This window comes from Taeniopygia guttata, chromosome 1 (assembly GCF_048771995.1).
Source record: "Taeniopygia guttata chromosome 1, bTaeGut7.mat, whole genome shotgun sequence".
Taxonomy (NCBI): Eukaryota; Metazoa; Chordata; class Aves; order Passeriformes; family Estrildidae; genus Taeniopygia; species Taeniopygia guttata.
Genome location: NC_133024.1, coordinates 24919879 through 24944798, shown reverse-complemented (window position 1 = coordinate 24944798; position 24920 = coordinate 24919879). Strand labels below are relative to the sequence as shown.

The following is a 24920-nucleotide window of genomic DNA, read 5'->3' as shown; positions in this document are numbered from 1 at the left end:
TTAAAGAATACTAAAGAACATTGTTAAAAAAAAAAATAAAGCAAAAAACTCACAACAAAGTCCCCACACTCCAGAAGTATTTCCTAAGTATTTTTAAAGGGAACAAAATAAGGTAGATTTCATCTGTACAGTTGAAAAGAACCAGAGAGGACAAGAACCTGATTTATTTCCTTGCCCCTGAGTTAGAGGGCTAGAATCTCTTACATACCATGCCATTTCCTCTGTGTTACAGGTACCTCTCAGCGCCCTGTGGACATTAAGGAGTAAGGGACATTAACATTCAGCACTCCTCTCCCTTGTAACTCTAGGCAATCATAGGAGGGTAGGGGGCACAGGACAGAGGCTGAAACAAAGGAAGGCATGAGGCCTCAAAAAGGAATGGCTGTCCATAGTGGGGACAGACACACTACTTCAGTCTGTTCTGAGGGACCCAGCCACAGGACAAATTCTCTGTTCATGTGCAGCTGGTGGCCAGAGAACTCTTAGGTGTGTGTGAAGCTGAGGAACAAGACTGCACGCACTGGAATACTTGGGAACTAAAGCTTTTAACAAAGGGCAATAAACACGCAGGAAAAAGAAGAGGTGGAAGAACAGAGCCTTGAGTCTGCAGACTGAAATTATGTGTTCAGTCAAGCTGCCAAAGAAAAAAGCGTAATTGGTGTTTTAATTCTGGGAAAAGAGGGAGCGTTTTTTCCAGGCTGGAGAAGCACTGTGAGCTGCTGCAGCTGATTAACAGTGCCACCAGCCGGCCTGCTGGAAGAGGGCCAGTTTGAGAGACTGGGGAAAACAAGGTACATCCACTCACCACCTCTCACCCCTCCAAGCCCTCACAGTCGGACTCTGATCCTGCAGGCACTTTGCCAGATGCAGAGGGGGCTGCTCGTGGGAACTGCTGCAAGAAAGGTCTTATCCACAGAGGTGCTGTGCACCGCTGGCTGCCCTCAGCTCCAGCAGGGTTAAAGGAGGTATCAAATCCCATGGGCTTGTTTGGTACAGCCAAGAGTGAAGGACACAGTATCCAGCTCAGGAAGACTTCTCCTCGTGTGGAGCACACCAGTCAGCATGATGAGCCATGGCAGGCCTGGAATTATTAAATAACCAGATGGTGCCACAGGGGCAGTGTAAATGCAGCCAGTGAGATGTATGTTGGCAATGAAATATTTAGGGACATACTTTCCACTGCTTGTGGGGTGATTGCCTATTGGAAGATGAACTTCAAATTCAATTAAGTTTGCCACCTCGCAGTCTCGCTGGTCACAGCACTTATTAGGAGAGCTACTAATTGCCTGGTTGTACAAAAACACACTAAAAATATGCTGGCTAATAATAGTGTCAACAGTGTGAAAAACAGGAAAGTTCTCTTGTAGTAGAGCAAAGCCAACATCAAAAACTCTGCCCTAAAAAGTGAATCAAAGGGTCATGGAACCTTTCACACAATTTTTTAGAGAGCAGTAAGGAACCGGTTTTGCCTTACAGCTGCAACAAAAAGCTGTGTAATGAAGTAAGAGTTGTGGGTGAAGGAAAGGTATCATTTATAGTCAGTCTCAAATTTTGGCAGCCTTGCACACCTTCACCAAGGATTCTGGTCAGCATTTTGCTAGACTATAACCACATGATTAGGTAGCTAAATTTTATATTTGAACAAATGCAAGTCAATTGGATTTCTTAGAAATGAGAAGAGTATCAACAATTTATCCTGTGTGGTTATCATACAGTTGACAAGTTCCTTTCTGCTGAGCTATATGTGGACATGTAGACTAAATGCCAGGTAACCACTAAAAAGCTGACTGAAAAGAGGCATAGTGAGATAAGGTATGAAATTTGAGAGGGAGTGAGGGGGCAGGGAAATACAGCTAAACAATACTGTATTCCAAGCTCTAACAATAACTTAATGTAAAGGATAACAATGGACTGTCAGTTAAAAGTTTAATTTTCCATCTCCAAAAGAGATCTGGGATTGAGCCAAGATCCTTTGGACTCTGAAGCCAGAGAGAGTCTTATTCCACTCCAGAGGCACTGACAACATGCAAATGTCAGGGCCAGTCACAGCAGAGAGGTACAGGTGTGAATAATGGTTGTGCAACCCATGTTTCTGACACGAATGCACATGGACTGCCTGAGTGATGGTCGTTCTTGTGCATGTTCTTCGTGAAATTACTTCATCTTCATGGCTTTGAGACTGCTGTTGAAGATGAATATGGCTGTGAAGCAGAGGAAGAGCCTTTATTCCTAGAGAAGTAGTATCTAATAGAATGTCAAGGAAATGCTGTCAAGTGTCAACAAGTACCAGACAATATGTCCACTAACAGATTTACCAAGGAAGAGAGCCAAAATGTTCTGAATACTTTTGTCTTTGTTTCAGGTTTTTGGTTTCAAGGAATTGCTGACAGTGTCAGTATAGCAAATGCATGTCTTCCAAGAGAAGGGACAAAACAGAGCCTCCTTGTAAACCTGCTTCCTTTTGTGGAAGGTGAAAGCCTTCCTAAGCCTGTCCTAACACACCAACTTTCATCGTGTTCAGCAAAGGAAGCAGGCTATCACCTGTTTGGAACACTGTAATGTTTTTTTATAGTCTCACTTTTGCTGCTTTCTGAGTCACTTCCATTAATCTGAAATTCCAGTCATGTCCCCCACAGATGTGGTATATACAGGTAAGTCCATGCTGTCAACAGAAGACTAGCACCTGGCTCTAACAAATCCTGACAGGCACGCTGAATCACACTCATCTGTCATTATCACCCAAAATGCTAAGTCTTCAGTGTGGAATGAGTACCTGGATGCTGTCAGAAATGCTGGATGCTGACAGCAAAGTGAGAGAAACCAGTTTTTTTAGCTGGACTGTGGCATCTGTGCTTTGCCTTACTTCCTTGCTTTGCATTTACCAAGATATTTACAGGATCATTTAAGTACTAGATGGTGAACGGGATGAGACACACTGCAAAAGGATACATAAGAGTGGGCACACCCCGAGCTGCCAGGTGCTTTCGGATGAGCCGCTCGGTGCCGTACCAGTTGAAGCCTTTTGTTGCATACCCAATCCGTGGAAGATGCACTGTTGCTGAGAAGGAGGGAACAGAGAGTGCACACTCTTCAGCAGAAGATACACATACAGAAAGCAATCTAGAAAAAGACTTCAAGCTACCCAGCAAAGAATAGAAGAAATACTTTTGAGCAGCCTATCTGCAATGGAGATCTCACTTCACTTCAGAAAAACACAACAGAGAGGTACAAATTGGTCATCATCTTTAGGTGCAACCACACACGTATGGATTCACTGTTCTACTTGAAAGACACTTACCATTCCTTTTCTTGGCTGCTAAATAAATCTTCTTCAGGCCCTTTTCCAAAGCTGACAGTTTAATGCCAGACAAGTTGTTGGACCGATCCCGGTGCTGAGCTACAATCAAGGCCAGCTAAGGAGAAAACACAAAAAATTGAAATAGAATCTATATACAGTCCTAAGAAACACGGTGACAGTGCTGGAAAACTGCATTACTAACTTGTGCCTTTAATAAACGAAGACAAGAACTCATTATCTCTGATATTTAACTGCAACTTAGCCATGTTCAGTAATCAGTGCCATTATTGTGAAAAAGACATAAGGTTCATTTCACACAGCTTCAAAAACATATGGATAGAGCAAAACACGAAAGAGCTTCTCATTCTCACCAAATCTTGTCCTTTTTTCCTGGATTTTTTATCATCAATAGGGAATAACAGGGTTCCTCCTAACTCCAGGTCTGTCCAAAAAAAAAGAACAGGACAACAATAAAAAATCAGTCCTGAAGAGTAAACAAGCAGTCAATGAAGCAGTCAAATTCTTCACTGTCAAATTCTGTATTATTCTCTGAGACTGTATCTCCTTATGATGGTTTAAGCAGTCAGATCCTTTGCCCACAGAAGCAAGACAAACATTTTCCCCTGAGCCACACAATCACACACACACATCCCAACTAAAGACAACAAATGGAAAGAGAGACACCAAAATGAGAAGAAAGCAACTCCCAGGAAATTAGAAAGATCTAGCAAGATGTTCATTCCTAGCCAGCTGCAGGTATCTCAAAACTGGTAATATATGATCAGGAAAAGATTAGTGCTTCATGGGAAGCAAAGGCTCAGCTGAATGGTGCCTGAGGTGGCTTTCATCCTTCCTGAAAGCACTTTCAGAGAAGATGAAGTGTTCTGTCTTATTTAGTGAAAAATATTTTTGAATAATGTAGAAGTTTGCAGGATGAATTGGAATGATCAACCCCTATTCAAAGTTCTAACACTCCAAACAAGCCAAGTCAAAGCACCTGCTGAATTACTACTTTCAGATCTAGGGACGCACATATCCAGAGAAAGAGTAAAACATGAGTATTGAGGTATCCAGGCACTTCACTCCTGCAGTGTCAGTGGGGTTTTACCTCTTTCAAGTATCTTGGCCTCAGGTCATATTTCCATCTCTTACCTTTCATCTTTCCTGCCATCTCATATATTTTCCTTGGCTGATCAGAACGAGCCTCCAGAGCAGTGAATAAACCACCCCTTCCCCAGCGGCCAGAGTCATCTAGAATGAAATAACAAGTTAGATTCCTTTCAGAAGTGAGATTGAGACCACCCCTGCGGGAAAGGCACCTGCTCTGTACATAGGCAATGAATGATTATCAAAACCAGATATGGGAACTACACACAAACTCAAGTCAACCACTATTCAAGAGACTATTCTAAAAGATAAACCTCAGCCCTGGATCAAAACAATGCAGAAAAATTCCTTACTGTTCACCAAGAATGCTGAAACAAGTACTAACCATCAGACTGAACATATAAACCTGACAGTATCCTCACATACATATACAGAGCATGCATGTAATATGTGGTGCCTTGGGCTTCCCACACCAGGTGTTTGATATTTACAGTCTTTCACTTCTACTTGGCATTTGAACTTCAAACATGAGCTTTCAGGCACAGTGTAGCATAAGCTAAAGCACGTGATGACGATTTGCTGTAGCCCTGGACAGACAGCAACTCCAACACTGCTTCAGGAGGAGCTCCATAATGTGACTTTATCTCCCTCAGCTTTAATGTCTTAAAAGAGGGCCTTAAGAGACTAGCCTAGAGCCTCTGTACTGTCAGTATTGAGAGACAACCACCAACAGACTCTGACCTCAGCCTCTGGAAGTGTCCGTCTCTCTCTGCTGATCAGAAGAAAAAGGTGAATTTCAGCATCTCAGTTTGATTCCTACAGGTTCCACAGGATAAACAACAGGCTCTACTCTCGGGAACTGTCATAATTTAGTCACAGATATAAAATTTCAAGACCTACAGGCACCTTTGAAGAGGTTTACCCATAAATCCAGAGCAGGCATGCAACGACCCTTGCACACCTTGCTAGTACTTATGTGGGATATATATGCTGGAGTAGAGGCTGTATTGCCTCTGCATCACTTGAGATTAAGTCAGACTCAAATCCAAATTATTTCAGAATTAGAAACTATTGAACCATTAGAGACAAGTCAGCTCCCTTGTTCACCCCACCCAACAATACTCTTGTTGTTCACAAGTCCCACCTAGGCAATGGACAATGATGGCATCTTCCTCTTCTGCTTGGGGGTGGGTTACATCTCCCATGATGTATTTAATATAGTTCTGGCCTCCATCTTTGTAATCTAAATCCACATTCCACCCCAACTCATCCTCCTCAAACTCTTCCTCGGAGCCGCTTTCCTCTGAAGGAAGGCAGGTAGATGTGTAATGATTGGCCTCCCACCAGGCCATCCTGAAACCAAGAGAAGAGGATGTTCAAAGAAAATCAAAGGTGGGGGTTTCAAACACAGCTTGGTTTAAATCATTGCAGTGAAACACAGGAGACCTAGACCTGCATTCCCTCTGCTCCCTCCCCATTTTAGGCCAGAACAATGGTTACCAAAGTTCTTATTTATAATATTAACAGCCATGTGCCAATGTGATAAGCCAATTGCAGGCATGGAAAAACTGAGCACATAGCAAAGGTCAAAGAGCTATTTGGAGTGGTGAAAAGGAAGAATATCTGGGAAACAAGAAGGAGAAAGTTAAGACGTGCCAAAGAGTCACAGATGTCAGACCAATTTGTAGGTGCCAACTGTGACACTTCAGAAAGCTTCTCCCAAACACTCATTGATTGTACAGTCAGACATGGGGCTCTTATTCAGGCCATCCTCTATGAATTAAAGTAGAGGTAAAATCAGGCAGGGTATGCAGGAGGAAAGAACTCTTGCTAGGGACTCAAGCCATTTTTCCACCTTCACATCCCCATGTTATACAGTTTGAGCATATTACTTCCATCAATCAGACACGTTCCAAGAGTACAGTGCAACAGACATCGATTTACAAGTAGTAGACGCAATACAAACCATACTTTTTCTTGTGTTCTGCCTCTGCTTTTGCTGCCTTCTTTTCCTCCATGAGCCTTGCTCTCTTTGCTGCTGCTTCTTGGCGCTTCTTCCTCCGAGCCTCCAGCTCCTCTTCACTCAGCAAATGCTTCCTCCTGGCTGACTGCTCCCGAAGGCCTGTGAGAAGGGCCTGGAGAAAGAAAAAGGTACCACAGAAACAAACTGCTCATCTTAAAGCCATGCCTGATGCCTTCCTTAGCTTACATTCCTTTCCCATTTGTTGACTTGTCCACAAGTCTTAATCATCACAACACAATTGTCACATAATACGTGGTTTTGTGACCTGAGTTAACAGAAGTGCCCTCTACAGCATATCTCAGATCTGTTAGCAGAACTGCTGAATTGTCAAGCCCTGATTCCAGAGCCAGCTTTAGTACACTGACATCCAAATCTTTTAACATGCCTTCTGCAAGCTGTAGGTAAAGAGAGAGAACTGCCAAGTTTAATTTTCCACATGCAAATGAATTAACATCATGTTCCTTGTCACATCTGCCTTACGTTTGCTTTGTTCCGGAGAGCTCTCCCTTCCTTACTGGTCTCTTCAATCAATGCCTTCTGAAGGTCCAAAAGCTGATCAAATGCTTTTTTGTCTTCTCTGCTGGGTTCTTTTGAATAATCTTTGCCTTCATACACGTACATGTGATCTTTAAAAAATAATTTAAAAGTGTGAAAAGGTACAGAAACCTACTAACACCCAAAATGTACAGTGAGATAAAAAAAAAAAATCTGGCTCTTCTGTGACATTGTTCTACCCTCAGCAGAGAAAGATCTTCACTCTCACAACTTTTTGGTATGACCAGAATCAGTATCATGTAGAAATGGGAGAATCAAGATTTCCTTCCTCTGACAAAAGCTTTTAATTTAAGATAATTTAACATGTTTAGACTGGCAAGGAATCCTTCTTCCTATTTAATTTAATTATTTTAAATTGTGGTTCCATTGCTGTTCTCTTTGGTCATTCCATCTCTGCCAGTGGAGAATTCATTCAGCTCTGCTATGTAGTTACAGGCAGCTCTTGAAAAGGGACAGCAAATTTTTGCTTTTGACTTCCCAAATGAAATGCAAGTACAGAACTCTGGCAGCCCAGGGTTGCTGCTCACCACATGAGTTATTTTCCCTATACCTATTACACAGTGTGGTACCACTGCCCCTCTTTTAAGTCACCACCAGAAAATACCACTCTTTACTAACTCTCAGCAAATAATTACTCATTGCTGGCAACTGCTGCTAGATGGACAATAACTATCCTGCAGAGCCATACTTCAGCTTCAGTCACAAATCTATATTTAAGTGCTACTGTGTACCCAGACAAAAACTCAGTCTTTCTCTGCGAAAGAAGGCACTGGAAGAGAGAAGTAATTTTAGAATTTATTTTCATGTAGTACAGGGCTATGAAAAACTAACCACAACTGGGTGACAATTGGGCTGGAAAGCAGAGTTTTGAAGACAGAGTAAGTTTGTTTTAGTTCTATAGACACCATGACTCTCCATTTCTTACCTCACCTTTTGGATTTTCATAGCCAATAATCCTTTATTTGGAGATAAAAAATGAAACACCTGCTACACAGCCTTACCCCAACTTACTCTAATATCTCCAAAACTGTAGATCTGTCTTAATGGTTCTCTGTGGGAAAAGCAATAGCTACAATATAACTGTTTCCCCATTTCTCAGGAATCTCCATCTGAGGTACTAAAATATGAAAAGCAATTCAACTCCTAGTCACCAAAACTGGGCAAGTATTGTAAACATTATCTTACAAACAGGCAAATAAGGACAGAAAAAAAGAACAAAAATACCAATAGACTCGGAAATAAAGTTTGTGGATAGGCCACAAACAAAATCCAAGTAACTTAATTACAATTCTGCTTTTCTTCTTCTTTCCTGAGAAATGCCACCCCTGCCTGGGAAGCCTTCTTTACCAGCACTCAAGTGACACAGCTATTTAGATTCTTAACTTACTCTCTGTATCCTCCTCTTCATTCTCTTCCTTTTGTGGCAGCACAGTCTCCATTATCCACTGCCCTCCTTTTGTCTCTCCAAGGATGTTTTCCAGCTCCACATCCTGTACAGTACTTCCCTCAGAGGAGAGCAATTTATCCAGGCCAAATTTCAAGATTTCACTCAGCTTTAACAAAGAGAAGGGGAAGTTCACTATTATTATCTCTAATTCCATGTCAATCCCAGTGTCTCAAACTTCTCAAGCTTAAATGCAAAGGATGTATGAGTGGTGGAACCTAAACTTTAAGGCTGCCTATCAAAATACTTATTTTTTTAACATGCCCCATTCTCCCAACACCTGATGGGACAAGCCCCAACAACATTTCTCCCATTATCATAACTCATCCAGACTTGAACAGTCGTTTTTCTTCAGGGCTAAATGACAAAATTGCACTATACTGACTGCTTTCAAGCAGCTTTCTTCATAGTCAGAAAGGCCAGGCTTGCTTTTGCCCTCAACTTGTTTAAAACAAAAGCCTAAATACCATAAAAATCCAGGGGGAGAAAAATATCAGCATGGAATTTCCTATGGGCTCAGTTCCACTTCTCCCACAGAAACTTTAATTGCTGACATACATACAAATGGGGCAAGGAGGGCAGGCAGAGGGGGAAAGGATACATAAATCCAAACCTCTCCTAGGTTTAGCTGCACACAGGGAATATATTCCCTTAAATGTCACTTCACTTGATGCTTTGAAGCCAAGTTCTCAACACAAACCTCAGCTTTCAGGTCAGAATTATAAACTGACTCCTGAGACACTGTATTTGCCCAAGAGGCCAAAAGAAGGCTGACCGAGTTTCAGACTAACAACCAAAAGCTGACTACGTTATCACCTGACTTCTTATCAGCTCTGCTTGTGAGAGAAAAGCACCAGAGAAAGATCAGTTCAAGAAGCAATGAGTCCAGCTTCCACTTTTTACAATTTCCACTAATTAGAATTAAAAAACAAGTAAGACAAAGAAAGGTTCTGAATTCCCCTCTTCTCCAAGACAACACACCCCTTTTCCACAATGAATGCACTTCAAAATTGCAAAAAACTGTCTTCAAACATCAGATGCTGTCTGGACCTGGGATGTCGCTTTTGTTCCTACATACAAAAGCTGTCACGTCAATGCACAGAGAGGTTCAAGTCCAATGTAAACACAGAAACATTCTGGGACATTTCTAACGTGGTTACTGGAGTTAAATTGAGGATACAACTCTGGTTTACCTGTAACTCTGCTGTTCCCTGAGGCTTGGGTGCTCCCAGAGCAAACTTCCCCCCTTCAACAATGGCATTGGTCAGCCGGAGCTTGGAGGCAGCTCTTCGGTAGATTATTTCTTCAACTGTATCTCGCCCAATCAAACGGATAATTTTTACAGGCCTCGGAAGGTTTAAGAAAATTCTTATTACTTACTTCATTTTGAGGTGCACTAAGGTATTTACTATCCCCTCACCCACTCCTTTGGTAAGTAAAGAAGGTAAGAACAAAATGAGCAAAAATAATCAGCAGAAATGCGAAGCTGATACAATTCTGCTTGACACAGGAGAAATGCTCACTGCAAACCTCCACCCTCCTTCTCCTACTCCAAATTTACAAAGTTCCCACCCTGGATACATAACAAGGACAAGATTGTATGAGGATGCAGTTGGAAAATGAAGACAAAAAATCCTCTCTGCTTCCCTTTGATCTTCAATCTATCTTCATACTTTAACCTTCCACTGCCTATGGAAGAGGCAAGTAATACTGAGAGGCCAAGAGAGTCAGCAACCAAACCACAAGTAGTGACATTTCTCACTTGTGCTGCCCAATCCGGTGAGCTCTTGCTATTGCTTGCAAGTCATTTTGTGGGTTAAAATCACTATCAGTAAAAATAACTGTATCTGCTGCTGTCAGATTCATGCCAACTCCACCTACAAACAAAAGAAGAAGGTCATAAAATATATCACCAACAGAAAATAAAGGAGAAGCTAGAGAATTTATGCTGTGCAAAGTTCTGTCAGATCTGATCAACTGTATCTAATCCAATCCATCTCTCAAACCCAAATCTAAGTCTCATAAGGATCTAGACAGATGGATAAGCCTTCCATTTCCAGTTTCCAGCTGTCTGAAACAGTCCAAAAAAGAAGCTGTACAATGCATTGTAATCAAAAAACATAGGGTGTGAGTGAACCAATGCAAAAGGGACTGATTGTCAAGACTGATGAACATAGACATAATTCTTCTGCTGGCAGGCAGATTATCCGTGCAAGGACTGGCTTCCCTGAAGTGGCAAGGGACTGCCCAAGTCATGATTTGGCTGCAGCACACAGCCAGATGTAAGTACACCACTGAAACAGTGGAAAACACCAAGCCAAACTATACAATAACCAGAGCCCAGGCGTTTATGAGACTTAAGGGTTTTGAGGTTAGAACTTGGGCTCTCATGAAATAAAAAGATTTAAAAAAACCCATTTAATTTTACATTTTATAAGATCTCTACTGTGACCACATTGTGTAGTTAAAGAGGGGACAGCCTGCTGCCTTACATTTCCCCCAGCTCATGACAAGACACCTTCCCTGTAATCAGAATATCCCTGCAAATGGAGACAGTCATGCACCTGAATATCTGTCCATAATATAACAACAATAGCAACACTGTTAGCACACCTGCTCCCAGCTGAATACAAGATGCTTTAGGCCACACATAACAGTGTGCAGTAAAAAACAACCCTAAGTCTGGCTGGCATGGGAGGGAAAGCTCAGGCACCACGGTGACAGACATACATACTCCTGACACACATCCAGCATTAGGGTCTTCCCTTCACTATCCCTGTGTGTTCCTCCCTGTGCACTGTGGTGCAGGCTCATCAAGACCAGTCTAACCAGAAGGCCAGAGGAAGACCTGGTTCCTAGTTTGATGTTTGAGACCAAGCAGTGTGGATTCCTCCTCTGGAGACAAGCAGAAGCCTGGCTCTGTGCTTGTTTGAACAGAGAGAAAGGGAGATTTGAAACTGTACTGTAGAAGACACACATCTGCCCAGGGAGCAAAGAGGTGAAGCAGCACAGATGGCAGTCCCATGGAGTTCTCTGCAGTCTCGGGACAGTAAAAGACTCTCGTTTCAGTCTGTCTGCCAGCTAAAGAGGACGTCCATGTTCAGCAAACTTAAGAAGCATTTCCACCAGCTTACTTAAAGGAAGTCTGTTCCTGCCTAAAGTCTGATGCTTGCAGAAATAAAATGGTAGTGAGATTCCTTAAGCTCAAATTGGCACAAAGACAGGCATTATGGAACTTGGAATAAAATAAACTCAAGAGGCTGCAATATGAAAAGGATCTTGGCATCAGCTGCCAAAAGGAAAGCACAGAAACCAGATGTCCTAGATGAGAGATCCAAGTTCAGGATGTGTCCTGTCTCCCTCAAAAAGCCCCCACACAAGCAGGCTCTGAAGGATTCAGAATTCCCTAAAACCTTGCCAGAGGGAATAAAATAAGAGTGCCAAAGCAAGATGGCTTGTTTGTCTCTCCTTACTTACCTGCTCTGGTGCTCAACAGGAAGATAAAGATGGGCTGTTGACCAAAGTTCTTGATGGCAAGATGTCTCTCCTCACCCCGAACAGAGCCATCCAGCCGCTCGTAGCTGTAGCCTTTCCAAACAAACAGAGTGAATGTTTCTGAAATTTTGCCTTTACTCTTACCCTCCTACCTCATTCTCTGTTGTCTCACTGCTGTCCTGAATCTTTTTTTTGCCAAATCCTACTGACTTGGTTCTCATTTAATTGCCTTCAATTCCTTCATTTTTTCCCAGTTAAATCTCATATAAACTGAGGTAATGACCCTGACTTCCAGATTGACTGTTGGTAAAGAGCAACTTAGCCGACTCTGAAGCAGAGACTCTAAGCATTTAATTTACTGCTTGGAAACACAGCAGGAAAATTCAGAGACCAAGTAAAAGAACATTAGCACACAGTCCCATTTCAGACTATGCTGTGCTGGCTGTTGGCCCCACAAAGCAGGCCAAGAACCATCAGATCCTCCTTATCCAACTCCCACGGCCTTCAGTGTGCTTTGCTGTGAGCATGCAGTATGGAATATGGCACTACATTTGGCTTTATCCTAAATTATTAGTCGTCCAAAACCATAAACACCAAACAAAAGCCTCTTTCATGGGAAATCCTAAGTAGGCATGGAGCCACGTGGATTGAAACAAAAGAAAACGTCCCAAGAACACATTGCTAACCTTGCCAAAAATGGTCTGATCCAACCTGCCCTCAGACATGTTGGGGCCCCACTGTCAACAACTGTTTTAATCAAAAATTAATTTCCTGGTATAACTGTGGCTCAGTTTGTGTTTTATGCTGGACAAAGTGAATCTAGAGCAAGCCTGTTGCCTTTACTGCAATTACTTCAGGTCACAGGTACACAGCTGAACACAGGTATATAATGAAACATTGCTACCCTGCAATTTGTGAGCTCCATTTCATCAAAGCACAAAACATGAAGCTACTCTGAAGAACACTTAACTGCCAGCTCATTTCAGGAAGCTGGTTAGAGCAAAGAGCTGAACTCAAGACCCTCCAACTCACAGAGCTGCTGCAGGAATACGGTCCCTGCCTGCTAAGAAGCCAAAAATCTTAATCACATTCCTTTATCCATCCCAGGTGGATCAAACAAGATCATCTGACAGAGATCATTAGGATAAGCCCTCTCCTATCAAAGTGTGCAGAACATACCTCTATAGTCCATGTAGTCCTGCAGGATATCGAGCAGTTGAGTCATCTGAGAAAAGAGCAACACGCGGTGGCCACTGCAAGAAGAACATGAAACCCTGTGATCCTCAGCATGCTGTGACAGCACTTCACAGTGTGCTGGGGGGACACAACAGCTTAACCAGTCATTATTAGTCCCTGGTATGCAGCAAGGCTGTGTCCCAGAATCACGGCCCATTCCCTCACATTTTCAGCTCCACATCTAAATGCAATCAGTTAAGCTTTATCTGCCATCATCATTTGCCCTGTGCAGAGTGTAGAGTCAGAGAAGTAACAGGGCTCTGGCACAGCTCTGCTGCTGGCTAGATACAGGCTAGTAAGCAGCCTATCTAAAAGGACCCCGAGCTTCAGCCTTGCATGATGAGGTCTTCTTCACCATATGATTGCTCTCAAATCACACATTACAATGCATTTGAAATACTGGTAAAATATAGTATCAGCATCTCTGTAACAGCAGAACATCTCCTTCTCCAGCAAATGATCTTCAAAGATCAAGCTCTACCACAAAAGTGTGTTAGAAATCAACTCTCTTCCCTCCCAGCACTAGGCTTCAGACAGTGCTCTGTTTAAATCAGACTTCACCCTAGAGCAGAACAAAGACATTTTCAAGTCCAGAATTTGCACAGGGTTGGTCCTGCAGCAAAGACATTCAGTGAAGATGTAGCCACTCATAAGGTGCTACACAGCAGGACAAACACAACAAAATCACAGCAGAACTTCACAAGGGCTGTTGAAGCTCTGTCCTTTGGTCTTTGGATTCCAGGATCTGAACTCACCAGAGCACAACACAAGGGGTTCTGAACATCAATCCCAAACTTCTGAAGTTTCAGCTTAGTCTTGGGTTTTTCTTTTCCACATTTAGCATGGATTGTGCCTCCCAGGCTAACACAGGCATGCTAGCACAAAGGAACTCAACTGAGGCATTAGAAACCACTCTCAGGAAACTCACAATCAAAGCAGATATGCTGAATACCAAGTCACATGGTTATTGTGCCAGGTTCTCAAATATGGCAAATAGGAGAGCATGTGCGAGAGTTAGTCAAATGCTTTGAGAAATACTGGTGTAAAAGCACCTGAAAATCTCTGTTCATACTATAATAGTAATAGCAATACTGTTAGCACACCTGCTCCCAGCTGAATACCAAGATGCTTTGGTCAGTGTGCAGTAATCTTCAAGGTTCCTCTACCATCTCCAATACAGATTTTTTTACTTCTTTCAGGTAATGATGTGGAATAAATAGGTCAGTGCTTGTGCTGTGATGAGTAACTGCTCAGTCTATGGCTAAATAATGTAGTTTGCTTTCCCAGTTTACTTTTTCTCCCTATGTTAACCCCATCCCAACATGACATACCCAGCATACAAGAATGAAAGGAGTTTATCCAACAAACACATCTTCCCACTAGCTTCAACAATATGGTCTCCAATCTCAAAGGGTTCTGGCTCAACACCTGGAACAGAAAGGAGTTTCAAAAGAAGGGTTAATTCCACAGAAATAACAATTCTGTGGTAAACCTCAGTGGGTCTGCACTGTCGCTCTTGCTGAGCAGAGCCACACGATGCTTGCTTGAGAGCTGATGGTCCTTCTCTATCTCCAAATGACACCCAAAGTAGTTCACAAAGCATTGTGATTTCTTTGTTTAGATGACAGAGGACATAGAAATAGAAAGCTGCAGTCAGAAACTCAGAATTCACACAGTCTCCTACTTTATTTGTCATTATTGATGAACTGTCATGTGTTGGAACAGGTCACAAACTCACAGCTGCTACTGATTCAAGTACAAGAGTGTTTATTACTTGCTTCTTTTAAGCATTACACTAATAATAGAAAACCACTGTATAAATCAAGAAGGTTATTTTTTCTGTTCCAAAAGAGAACAGTGCTTTCCTACCATTGAAGAGGTATGGGTGGGCAACACACTTCCGAAGCTGAATTAAGACATTCTGGAGTGTAACCTTCCTTCCTGTTTCATTTTCAAATGCATCTGGAACAAAAAGCAGAGAAAAAAACAGAGCAGAGAAGCCCATGCTGCATGAATGGCTGTGACTGGGAATGTCTTGGTACTAAGCCCTGCTCTGAAGTGCTTCAGCACTGGAATATTTCTCTCTGTGAATCACATCTGAATTTGAATTTCCCATCACAAGACTAATACATCTGTTTTCATGGGCCAAAAAAAAATTTCTGTCACACTTTTTAGACAAGCATTTAGAAATAAGACCCTGATTAGCATTACTTTGCCTTGTCAAACTCACTGAAATTTCTGGACTCCTTGGAAAAGGTCACTAATTTTTCTGAGTGAAATCATCAAAATATGTGAAAGAAATTTGGTGCAGTTCATTTGCATTTTCAAAAAAAAAAAAAAAATACAGCACAGTCAAGATCTCCTGGGCAACAAGATCTCCTTGTTGCATTTTTGTGAAGAACAAAAAAAAAATGCATGTACATATGCTGACTAGAGTAGAAGATGAAGTTTCAGATTTCTGGGTGATGTTTATGCAAAGTGCTAGAAAACCCTAGAAGAAAAAAGCATCTGCAACTCCCCAGTTTTAATTTCCCTACAGAAAATAAGCACTCACAAACCACATGATGGTAGTGGTTGCATTGTCTACATAACCCTGCAGTTTCCCAAAAAACTCCTATCTGCATCCAGTAGGTGGAAATTTGCTTTACGGTATCTGTACTACTATTAGAAAATTTGTAGAGAACCACAGATCCAAAATTTCTTGTACCACTCTTTTGTTTGAATACAAAAACCTGCAACAGGACCAGGTTTACCTTGTGATAAGTATTTCTAATTTCTTTAATTTCTTTGAGACTGCCCAAAGCAGATCCTCAATCTGACCCTTCCTAGCTCGCAGTACCTGATCAATAGATCAATACATATGTCTCCTATTTTGCCACAAGCTAAAATCAAAAATTAAGCAACCCAAATTTGGCATATTTATTCTGTACATATTCTGCAGACCAAAGTAACTTCTGCTTCTTTACAAAAGATCATGCATGTACAACAGGAATTAGTTTGCACGTACGAAAGGAATTAGTTTTGTTTTTAAATAATTTATAGACTTCAAAATGCCCAGTTACCTAGATCTTTTGTCAAAATGGCCTTGTAATACTTCTTCTGCAGAGCTGACATTCCATGGTACAGAACCACTTCCACCTTCTTTGGCAGCTCTGCAGCCACCTCAGATTTGACTCGCCGAAGCAGAAATGGCTGCAGAAGACTGTGCAATTCTTTGGCTATGGAGAGGCAGGGAAAAATAAAAATTAAAAAAAAAAAAAAAACAACCCAAAAACCCCCCAAAAATCCACCCCAAACCAACAAAAACAGAGGAGAATACTGTGCTAAAGGTAAGGAATTTATACAATACCTTCAATAGCACATTTTTAAAATAAATGTAAAAAGAATCTCACATCTATTGGTGAAATCAAGCCACATTTTACAGAGAAACCAAAACATACCTGCATACCTGCAACATTTGGGAGCTACATTAAAAAAGCTTTTGCCTTAAAAGTAATCATTAGGTTTTGTAGCTTTATTTTAAAGCTTGTCACCAATAAAAGAAAGCAAATAAAGAGGACATGTCATGGTTGTTTCCTAGTCAAGATAAAAGCTGGTTCTGACTGAAGTACAATGTTGCTTATCACTGACCTGGCTCACTCTCCTTTTCAATACCTTGGTAATACTCAGCAAACTCTTTCACTTGTTCCTGAGGAAATATGTCAGGTTCAATAAGGCTGAGTAAGGAGTACAGTTCCTGCAGGCTGTTCTGGATTGGAGTGCCTGTGAGTAGCAGGCTGAAGCCTATTGAGAACTGAAAAAAAAAACCAACAATAAAACAAAAACATTAGGAAAAAGTATCTGTAAAGAAAAGTTAGTTAATATACAAGTCCACACACACCACTCTTAGGCTTAACTTAGAAGATGAGTGGCAGCACAGAACTGCTTGCAGAATGCTGCAGATTTGCCAAAACTATTCAAACGTGAGGTATGGAGTGATAGTCAAACAGCTCCAAACTGACTAGGCTGGCACCAGTGCAAGGAAATCAGCGTAAGCAAAATAAGAACAAAGTACAAAACTGACTCCATTTAAATGCTTAGGTCCATGCAGTCTACAGTCTAATACTGCACACTAGATGTTAGATAAGGAGGGATAACTGGAAAATGCAGTTGGAATAGGCCAGTGAAATGAAACTATGTCAGACTAAGTTCCATTAGTTCCATTTCTGTTTGCTGGGTAACTCTGACAAACACAGGAACATTATCAGGTCCATGTTGCCCACAGTAATCCCCATAAAGAGACTTGGGAAATACATTTACCTTTGGAAAGATACAAATTTCCCTCAAGTTTGGTAATAGAAAATAGGTTAGGAGGAGCGATGAGGTAAGTCACTTTTTTTTTTTTTTTTTTTTGTGATTATAACCAAAGCTCCTGAATTATAGACATCATGGACAATATATTCAGAATATGTAAGACTTTCAGGAATTCAATAAAACCCCCTCTTTTCCAAGGTGTATTGCATGCATTGTTGCTGATGCCAGCACACACCAAATGCTGATGTTTCACTGCTATTACAAGAAGCGCAGCCTTCACTCAGGTATTTGTGCTGCTCCGGCAGGGTGCTATGGAAGCTGGAGGAATTCTAATCTCTGTAAACAAGGGTGGCTCCATTAAATGAGACAGTGGAAGCCAGCAGTTCAAGACTTGAGCTCTCATGAGCTAGGCCATGAGCTCTCATGGCCTCTTGTTGCTGAGGTCAGCCAGACATCTACTTCTGCAGTGGCACAGCTGTGGTTCAGCACCATGTCTGGCTGTTTTACTTTTTCAAGTCTTTCAAATTGCTCCAACATGGCAAGCCCAAACATGAAGCAGAATGAGAGGGAAGCTCCAAATACCGCCCACTGCCATGCAAAGCCAACAAGGCCTTTATCTCTCTGCCACTAAATATGGGAATCTTTTCAGCAGCCCTGATGGAAACAAGTGATGATTCAGAGTTTAATGCTCTGGGAACAAACAAAGAATCTGAAAAGAGAAAGGTCTTAAGACACTAGAAGGTACATGAGTTACTTTACCTCAGAAAGTGTCTTGTAAAGCAGAGAATTTTGATTTTTCAGTCTGTGAGCTTCATCTACAACCAAGGCAGCCCAGTTAAAGCTGAACAAGCAAAAAAAAACCATCTTCAGTTAGGGGCTGACAATTCATTCTTGTAAGTAGCAAAAAGACCAAAGTAAGTGGCTTGGCTCAACTTGAGGTGGGGTCCTATCTCATGAACAACCAGCAAACACCAAAAGTGGGGTAGAATTCACAGGTACTGTTTTTGAAGAGCTGACACAGTTTTTTAACTATAGTCTGGGTGAGTTTTTTCTGAAATCAAAACGAACAAAATTCACTTGAATTTCTTGCTTCTCTCTCCACCGGTTACTACCAGGAAAATGACATAAACACAGGTTTGTTGAACATTCAAAGAGGTCTCTGATTTGGAAAAAGACACATGAAACTAGGCCCTAGCACCTGTGCAAAAGCCTAGCAATGATCATGAGGCAGTGACGGAAGAGTGATCCCAAGGCTTTTGCAAATCACCCAAGACAGGAGCTTCAACTTATTCTGTGTTCATACAGCTCTATGCAGAGAGTCCTCTAGCAGGCTGCAGTATCACTGGTGATCCAGTAGATCCACTAGGCTTAATTGAAACTCCACATCTTCTCAAGACTCAGTGTTTGTGCCTCCTTATCACTAGGGTTTCAACTTCCACATCAGAGTAATTTCCAGGGGAGGGAAAGCATGAACCTCCATCTTCTCTCACCCACGCACTTCTCCTCCCAGTGGAATACAACATCTAAAACCACAGTGACCTACACTCTTCCTAAAAAGCCTTTTTGTTTGCCTTGATTTCCCTCTCTGCTATATCAGAGAGGTTCTCCATTGCCAGAACAATCAAATGTGTAATTACTCTTATTCTACGAGCTCAGGAGCTGAATTGCAGGACTCTGCACTGTGAAGCACTGCAGAACCTCAATGTGCAGAGCAAAGTCTGATGCCTCATCTATTCCATTAGACCATGGCTCTTGCTCAACTCATTTGTGCTGTTACACTGCTTGTAAGGAGTAGTGGTGGGGAGACATCTGATAACTGACCCTCCTTTACAAAGTGCTCCAAATGCTCCCACACAGAACAAGGTACAAATGATTAGCAACCCCTTTTTTTCAGAAGAAAGACTAAAGGGCAAAACTCTGAACTTGAGTGACATGGCTTTGAGGTTATTTGTTAGCTTTAGAAGTAGGAAATTACTCTGGAGCTGACATTTCTGTGATACTAGGGCTGGCTACGTGCTCTCCCTGGGTGCTACATACCTGGGCTACACTTTAAAATAAACAGAATAATATGCAGCAATGCAGAACATGATATGAAACTGCAAGGACAATACAGGCTATCTTTCATTAGACCTGGTTTCTACTATGATGTGTAGACAGTCTGCTACTTCCAGCAGTGGCCAAGGACAGGTGCTTTGCTGAAAGACAGGAGGGTGCCCATTGTAGGCCTGACTAGTCCTGACAGACACAAAATTGTGCCAGCAGGGGCCACTGAATTTGTGCTTCTACAAAGATACTGAGCCATTCATTATGTACAGCTGCCCCCAGCATTTGTCATAGCACCATTGCGAGGCGCTGGCACTTCTGCTAAGAAAAAAGGAAAATTCCTCTCCATTTCAAGTGCAGATGCCTGTGGAATTCTGCATAACCACGACAGTACCTCCTACAGGCTGAATTTCAGCTGAATAATCAGGCTTTGTAGTGGGCATAATGCTTCACAGGCCCTCCACAGCTCTGACTGTGAGGCAATAAACTTTAGGACATGGTATTAGCACGTTATCACTGTTATATAATGCAGGTCAGTTTCAGTGAATTTTGCAGCTAATACCTTTATAACCTCAAGCTCTCGAGGATATCCTCTGCTGGACTGATACTTAATGTACTGCTGTAAGTCACTATGTGTCACATTGCTTTGAGCTAACTGGCTTGAAAACTGTCCTTGGGGGAAGTTCACATATATTTTAGCTGATATTAAAGACTGAAAGTTGGAAAAGGTAAAGTTCTGATCACAAGCCAAGAACATCCCTGTCTCTTGTGAAACAACACAGAATCTTACACATACAAATATCCACTTAAGAAATCACTGACAGCTATCCAGACTTAAATTTGAAGAAATTAAAACCAGACTCACGACTTTAGAAATGCTGCATCTTTCAGGCAAATCTGCAATGAAAGAAAATGAACTGTGATTTGTGATTTAAGTAAATACATCAGTTAAGAAACAGAGCATTTTTTTGTCTGCCTGCAAACTATGGTGAAATGGAGTAGAGTGGAATGAAGGCACTTACTACCTGAGGAAGAAAAATGACAGCTACATGACACCTTCAGCATGTCATGGCTTAACATCACACACCCTCTCACTCACACCCCACCCATGAAGAGGGGAGAAGAGAATTGGAAGTGTAAAAGTGAGAAAACTTGTGGGCTGACAAGGCATGAACTGGGTGGTACAGAGGAATAAAAAAGGTGAGGAAAACTTGAGCCCCCCTTTCAAGTGACAAAGGCATCACGTACCTCGTATGTCGTCAGGAGCGTAGGGAAGTGAGAGTCCCCTTCCAGATTCTCCTGCAGTTTGCGCCGCTCTTCCTTGCTGCCTACATAGGATATGAAAGAAAGACCAGGAGCAAACCTGTTGTTAAGAGAAAGACAGAAAAAACAGTGAGCCAAGCTAAGTCTTTTCATGTGTTTATGACCCTGGACCTCATTACCAAACACAGCCACTGCACAGATGATGAGAATTCCTATCCAAACACCCTGCACTCCTATGAGATATGTCTGGCTCTCAGCTTTTGAATCTCACTCCTTCATAATTTTCACCTCAGGTTGGCACTTCCACTGTTGGCTGTGGTTTCAACAAGTCCTAAATAAACCTGCATTCTTTTAGGTGTAAGAGTCCAAGGCAGATGACTGAAAATCAGTCTCATGACCTAACTGCTATTCTGAACTGAAAAAAACTCATAAGAAGCAGGTGAATGAATACAGTTGGCCCCGATAAGGTCAAAGAATTGTCCTGAATCATTCTAAAATAAAGACAAAAATGTATGCAGCAAAGAGGTCCAAGTCAGGGTCTCAAAAATATATTCTCTCAGTCAAAAAGCAGATAAAACCAGTTCAATTGTAGGGACCATAAAATTCCTCCTCATTTAATCCCATCACTATTATTTACCTAATACTCCTTCTGGAAAGCTGCACTGTTGATCTATGAAGGACTGCAGTTTCTCCCAACTATTCCAACCCAAAATCTATCCAAATCAGGCCAGCTCGCTTCAGAATGTAACCTGCATGACTTCAGATGCGGAGAGACAGCATCAGCTGACAGCCACACAGACTTCTGTTCTAACCTTTAACTTCTAGCCCTTCCTCTTAAAAGGAGTCTGTGGGCTACAGACCAGAAATGTACATCTTTCAGGCACAGCAGATACACATCAGCACTGTCACCCCAGCGAGGATGGGCTGCATGCACAGGTGTGATGTATTTTGATGTATTGTGTGTGATGTATTTTGTGTGCATATGTAAGCATGCCCCCACAACTTGGGTCTTACCTTTTATTATGAAGATTCCTAGCTGTCTTCAGCAGATTTTGCCTAAGAGAGGCTGAGCAGGGAGGGTTGCAAATCAATACAAAGCAAGGAGCTAGTGGAGGCATTTAGACTGAAAGTCAGCCAATAATATAGGATAGATGGGTTCATGTATACCACAGCACTGTAAAGACTATGCATTAACTGCATAGTCTGCATTGATTTGTTGGTTTAGTAGCAGCTTCCCTTTTTACTTTCTATCCCTTTGAAAGGATAAAAAGGAAGTATTGGAGTGAGCACATTTGAAAACAATCTCTGCAATCTTGCAACTTGCAAACTTTGCAATTGCAAGTCTGAGCAATAATACAGTAAACCAGAAAACTGTTGAAACTTACCTCTCCAGCTCTTCCTTCCAGTTGCTCAGAACTGACAGAGGACAAAGTATCAGAAATCTTGCTTTGTTTGATAACTTTTTTGTCAAATAAAGAAGTAGAGAAATGGTCTAAAAGGCAAGGAAAATATTTTTTTTTATAACAAGGGAAGGGTTCAACCCAATAGCCTGATCCTACATAGCTGTCTCCTTACTGAGCTTTGCAGCTAGTTCCCATAGATTCATTATCACAAATCAGAGTTAACAGAATATCAAGTGGGATAGAGACAAAAAGGCTTAGATCCTAAAACATGACCTCCATATATGAAGCCCCTTTTTGCACAGTCATGAACCCAGTCTACCATGCATCACTTTCTAAAAATATCTGTAATTTAAGACCTATTGAATAAAATCAGCTGATCCAAAGCACAGTCATTTTCCAACAAAACTTAAACCCACTGAAAAACTTTAAAAAATCCAACAAACCTCTGAAAAAATTAGATGTATACATTTTAATCCATATGCTGACAAACACAAAAACCCCTGGTGCAAGTGCATCAAAAGGACATTATTTTCCTTGTACTGGCTGTGTATTGTGCCTTCAACTCTGCACACTATGAATTATGCATTAAGATGTTTGGATAAAATGGCCACTCATGTTTTTACAAAACCCTGAAACCCATTTGGTGTTACACAGGACTTAACTCAGGACTTGTTTTAAGTGGTTAAGGACTGAAAGAGACAATGAGCTCTCACTTGATTATGGAATTCTGAATGGGTGGGGGGGAATCATTAGGGTACTTTTTCAATCTGCAGAAACACTAAGCTAAAACCCCAAAAATTTAAGCAAAGATAATTTTCCAGAAGAAGAAGACACACCTGACAAGTCTTCCCAAGGCCCATCTCATCACCCAGGATACAGCCATGCTGGACTTCATAGCATTGCACCAGCCAGTTTACACCTTCTAATTGATAGGGACGAAGTTTAATGCCTGGGAATAAAAGTGATTTGTTACACTTACAGTCACTTAATGCACTCCATACACACTTACACTAGGAATAGGTCCTGCCCAGAACAGGCCTTTCCAAACTTCTGCCTTACAGGAAAAGCACAGCAGCCTTCAGAAGAAGCTGGTTTACCTTCCTGGATAGCAAAGACCCCAATGTAATTGCAATTAAATTAAAGCATATTCAGCAACTTACACAAAAATGCCCTGAGCCATGGCAGTCAAGGAGCCATCCTTGACTGTGCAAGAAACCTGATCTAATAATTAGGCTGGTACTTTGCATTCCTAAAAGACAGCTTGATTTTCAGCCTGAATCACTTTTTAAAGTATTAAATTAAGTATTAGAGCCAGGGACACGCTTTAGGCTACCAGAAATACTTCTCACAATCTATTATTGTATAATAATAATTTCTCAACAAGATGGTTTCCATTTTTCTGTACTTAAAGCTAAAGCAGACCTCCACTATAGGCCACTATGACTACTACCACCATTGCAATCCTTATTATGGGGCATGATACGTCAAAATGAATACAAAACAAGTCACATAGGAGTTGGCAAGACCTTTCCTTGTGCTTGGACTCAAGTGCTGTGTATTCTGGCATTGCTGCCCTCTCCTCCCTGGAAAAATGCGCACACTGAGTGCATGAAGTAACTCACCAGCCCGCAGGATACACAAACCCAAACCAGCCCAGGGACTGAGGTGAGGACTTCCAGCAGCTAAGGAAAATGTGTGGGCAGGATGGAAATGCCCTGGCATTCCCCTTTAACATCACCCTCCAGGCAGCAAAAAACACTTTAATTGACACCCACTTCCAGGCGACTAAACAGGCCAACCCTTGCTCACGTAGTCCCGAAGCACAGAACTGCCTGAGGCTGTGCAGAGGCACTGGGAGGGTTAAAGCCAGGCTCAGCCCTGGCCCAAACACCCACCTAGCCAAAAAGCCAAGCAGAGGGACTGCAGCACCCGGGGAAGGCTGGCACAGAGTATGGCAGCAATGCCATCTCTGCAGCAACTGCAGCTCGCTTCGACACCCTTGGGAGCCACTTTATTTGCACCTTTATTTATTTCCAGCCTGGGGGGTGCTAATACAGAGTTCAGACAACTACAGCTGGGGGGAGTTAGTACAGACCTCAGACAACTCAGAGAACTGAGGTTGTCCAGGCTGGAAAAGAGAAGGCTTCCTGGTGACCTAATTGAGGCCTTTCAGGAACTTTCAGGAAAGATGGGGCAAGACTGTTTACAGGAGCCTGCAGTGACAGGACAAGAGGGAATCAGTACAAATTGAAACAGAATATATTTAGAATAGACATTAGGGGAAAAAAAAAAAATCTTTACTGTGAGGATGGTGAGCCTTGCCCAGGGAAGTTGTGGATGTCCCATCCCTGGAGGTGCTCAAGGCCAAGTCAGATGGGGTTTTGAGCAACCTGGTCTAGACGGAGGCGTCCCTGCCCATGGCAGGGGGGTTGGAACTGGAAAATCTTCAAGGTCCCCTTCCAACGCCAGCCATTCTGTGAGCTGGGCAGCCGCAGGCAGCGCGGGCCCCTCTGCCGCTTCCCGCCATCTCTGACAGCACCGCACCCCTAAGGCTCCCTGCCGCCCCTTTCCCCGGCTCCCCGCTGACCTGTCAGCCCCCACCGCTGCACGTCCGCCTCCTGCACGCCCGGACCCCCGGCCCGGGCGCCGCCGGCGCGGCGGAGCGCCTGGGAGAAGCGGGACATGGCGGGACGTCAGTCACCGCACCGCCGCGCCGTTCCCGCCGCCCGAGGCCGGCTGCGGGCGGGGCCGGCCCCAGCA

General features: G+C 42.4%; 1 protein-coding gene across 2 annotated transcripts; it reads right to left on the bottom strand.

Annotated features, from left to right (window-relative positions):
• Window positions 1-1909: 1909 nt before the first annotated feature.
• CHD1L (chromodomain helicase DNA binding protein 1 like) lies at window positions 1910-24917 on the bottom strand. 2 transcript variants are annotated; one of them, XM_002188495.6, is made up of 23 exons: window positions 24748-24917; window positions 22997-23109; window positions 22143-22249; window positions 20743-20857; window positions 20360-20391; window positions 18211-18292; window positions 16789-16951; window positions 16221-16376; window positions 15028-15120; window positions 14490-14586; window positions 13102-13175; window positions 11905-12015; window positions 10190-10304; window positions 9621-9774; window positions 8371-8536; window positions 6909-7054; window positions 6377-6540; window positions 5550-5758; window positions 4451-4549; window positions 3670-3740; window positions 3299-3413; window positions 2950-3058; window positions 1910-2244 (listed from the first exon to the last, which is right to left on the bottom strand). In XM_002188495.6, exons 1-23 carry the CDS (start codon window positions 24842-24844, stop codon window positions 2166-2168), a joined length of 2667 nt encoding a protein of 888 aa, XP_002188531.5. In that variant the 5' UTR covers window positions 24845-24917; the 3' UTR covers window positions 1910-2165. The 2 variants fall into 2 exon arrangements, with proteins under 2 accessions (XP_002188531.5, XP_030121863.4); XM_030266003.4 differs by having other exon boundaries at window positions 16813-16951.
• Window positions 24918-24920: the final 3 nt, after the last annotated feature.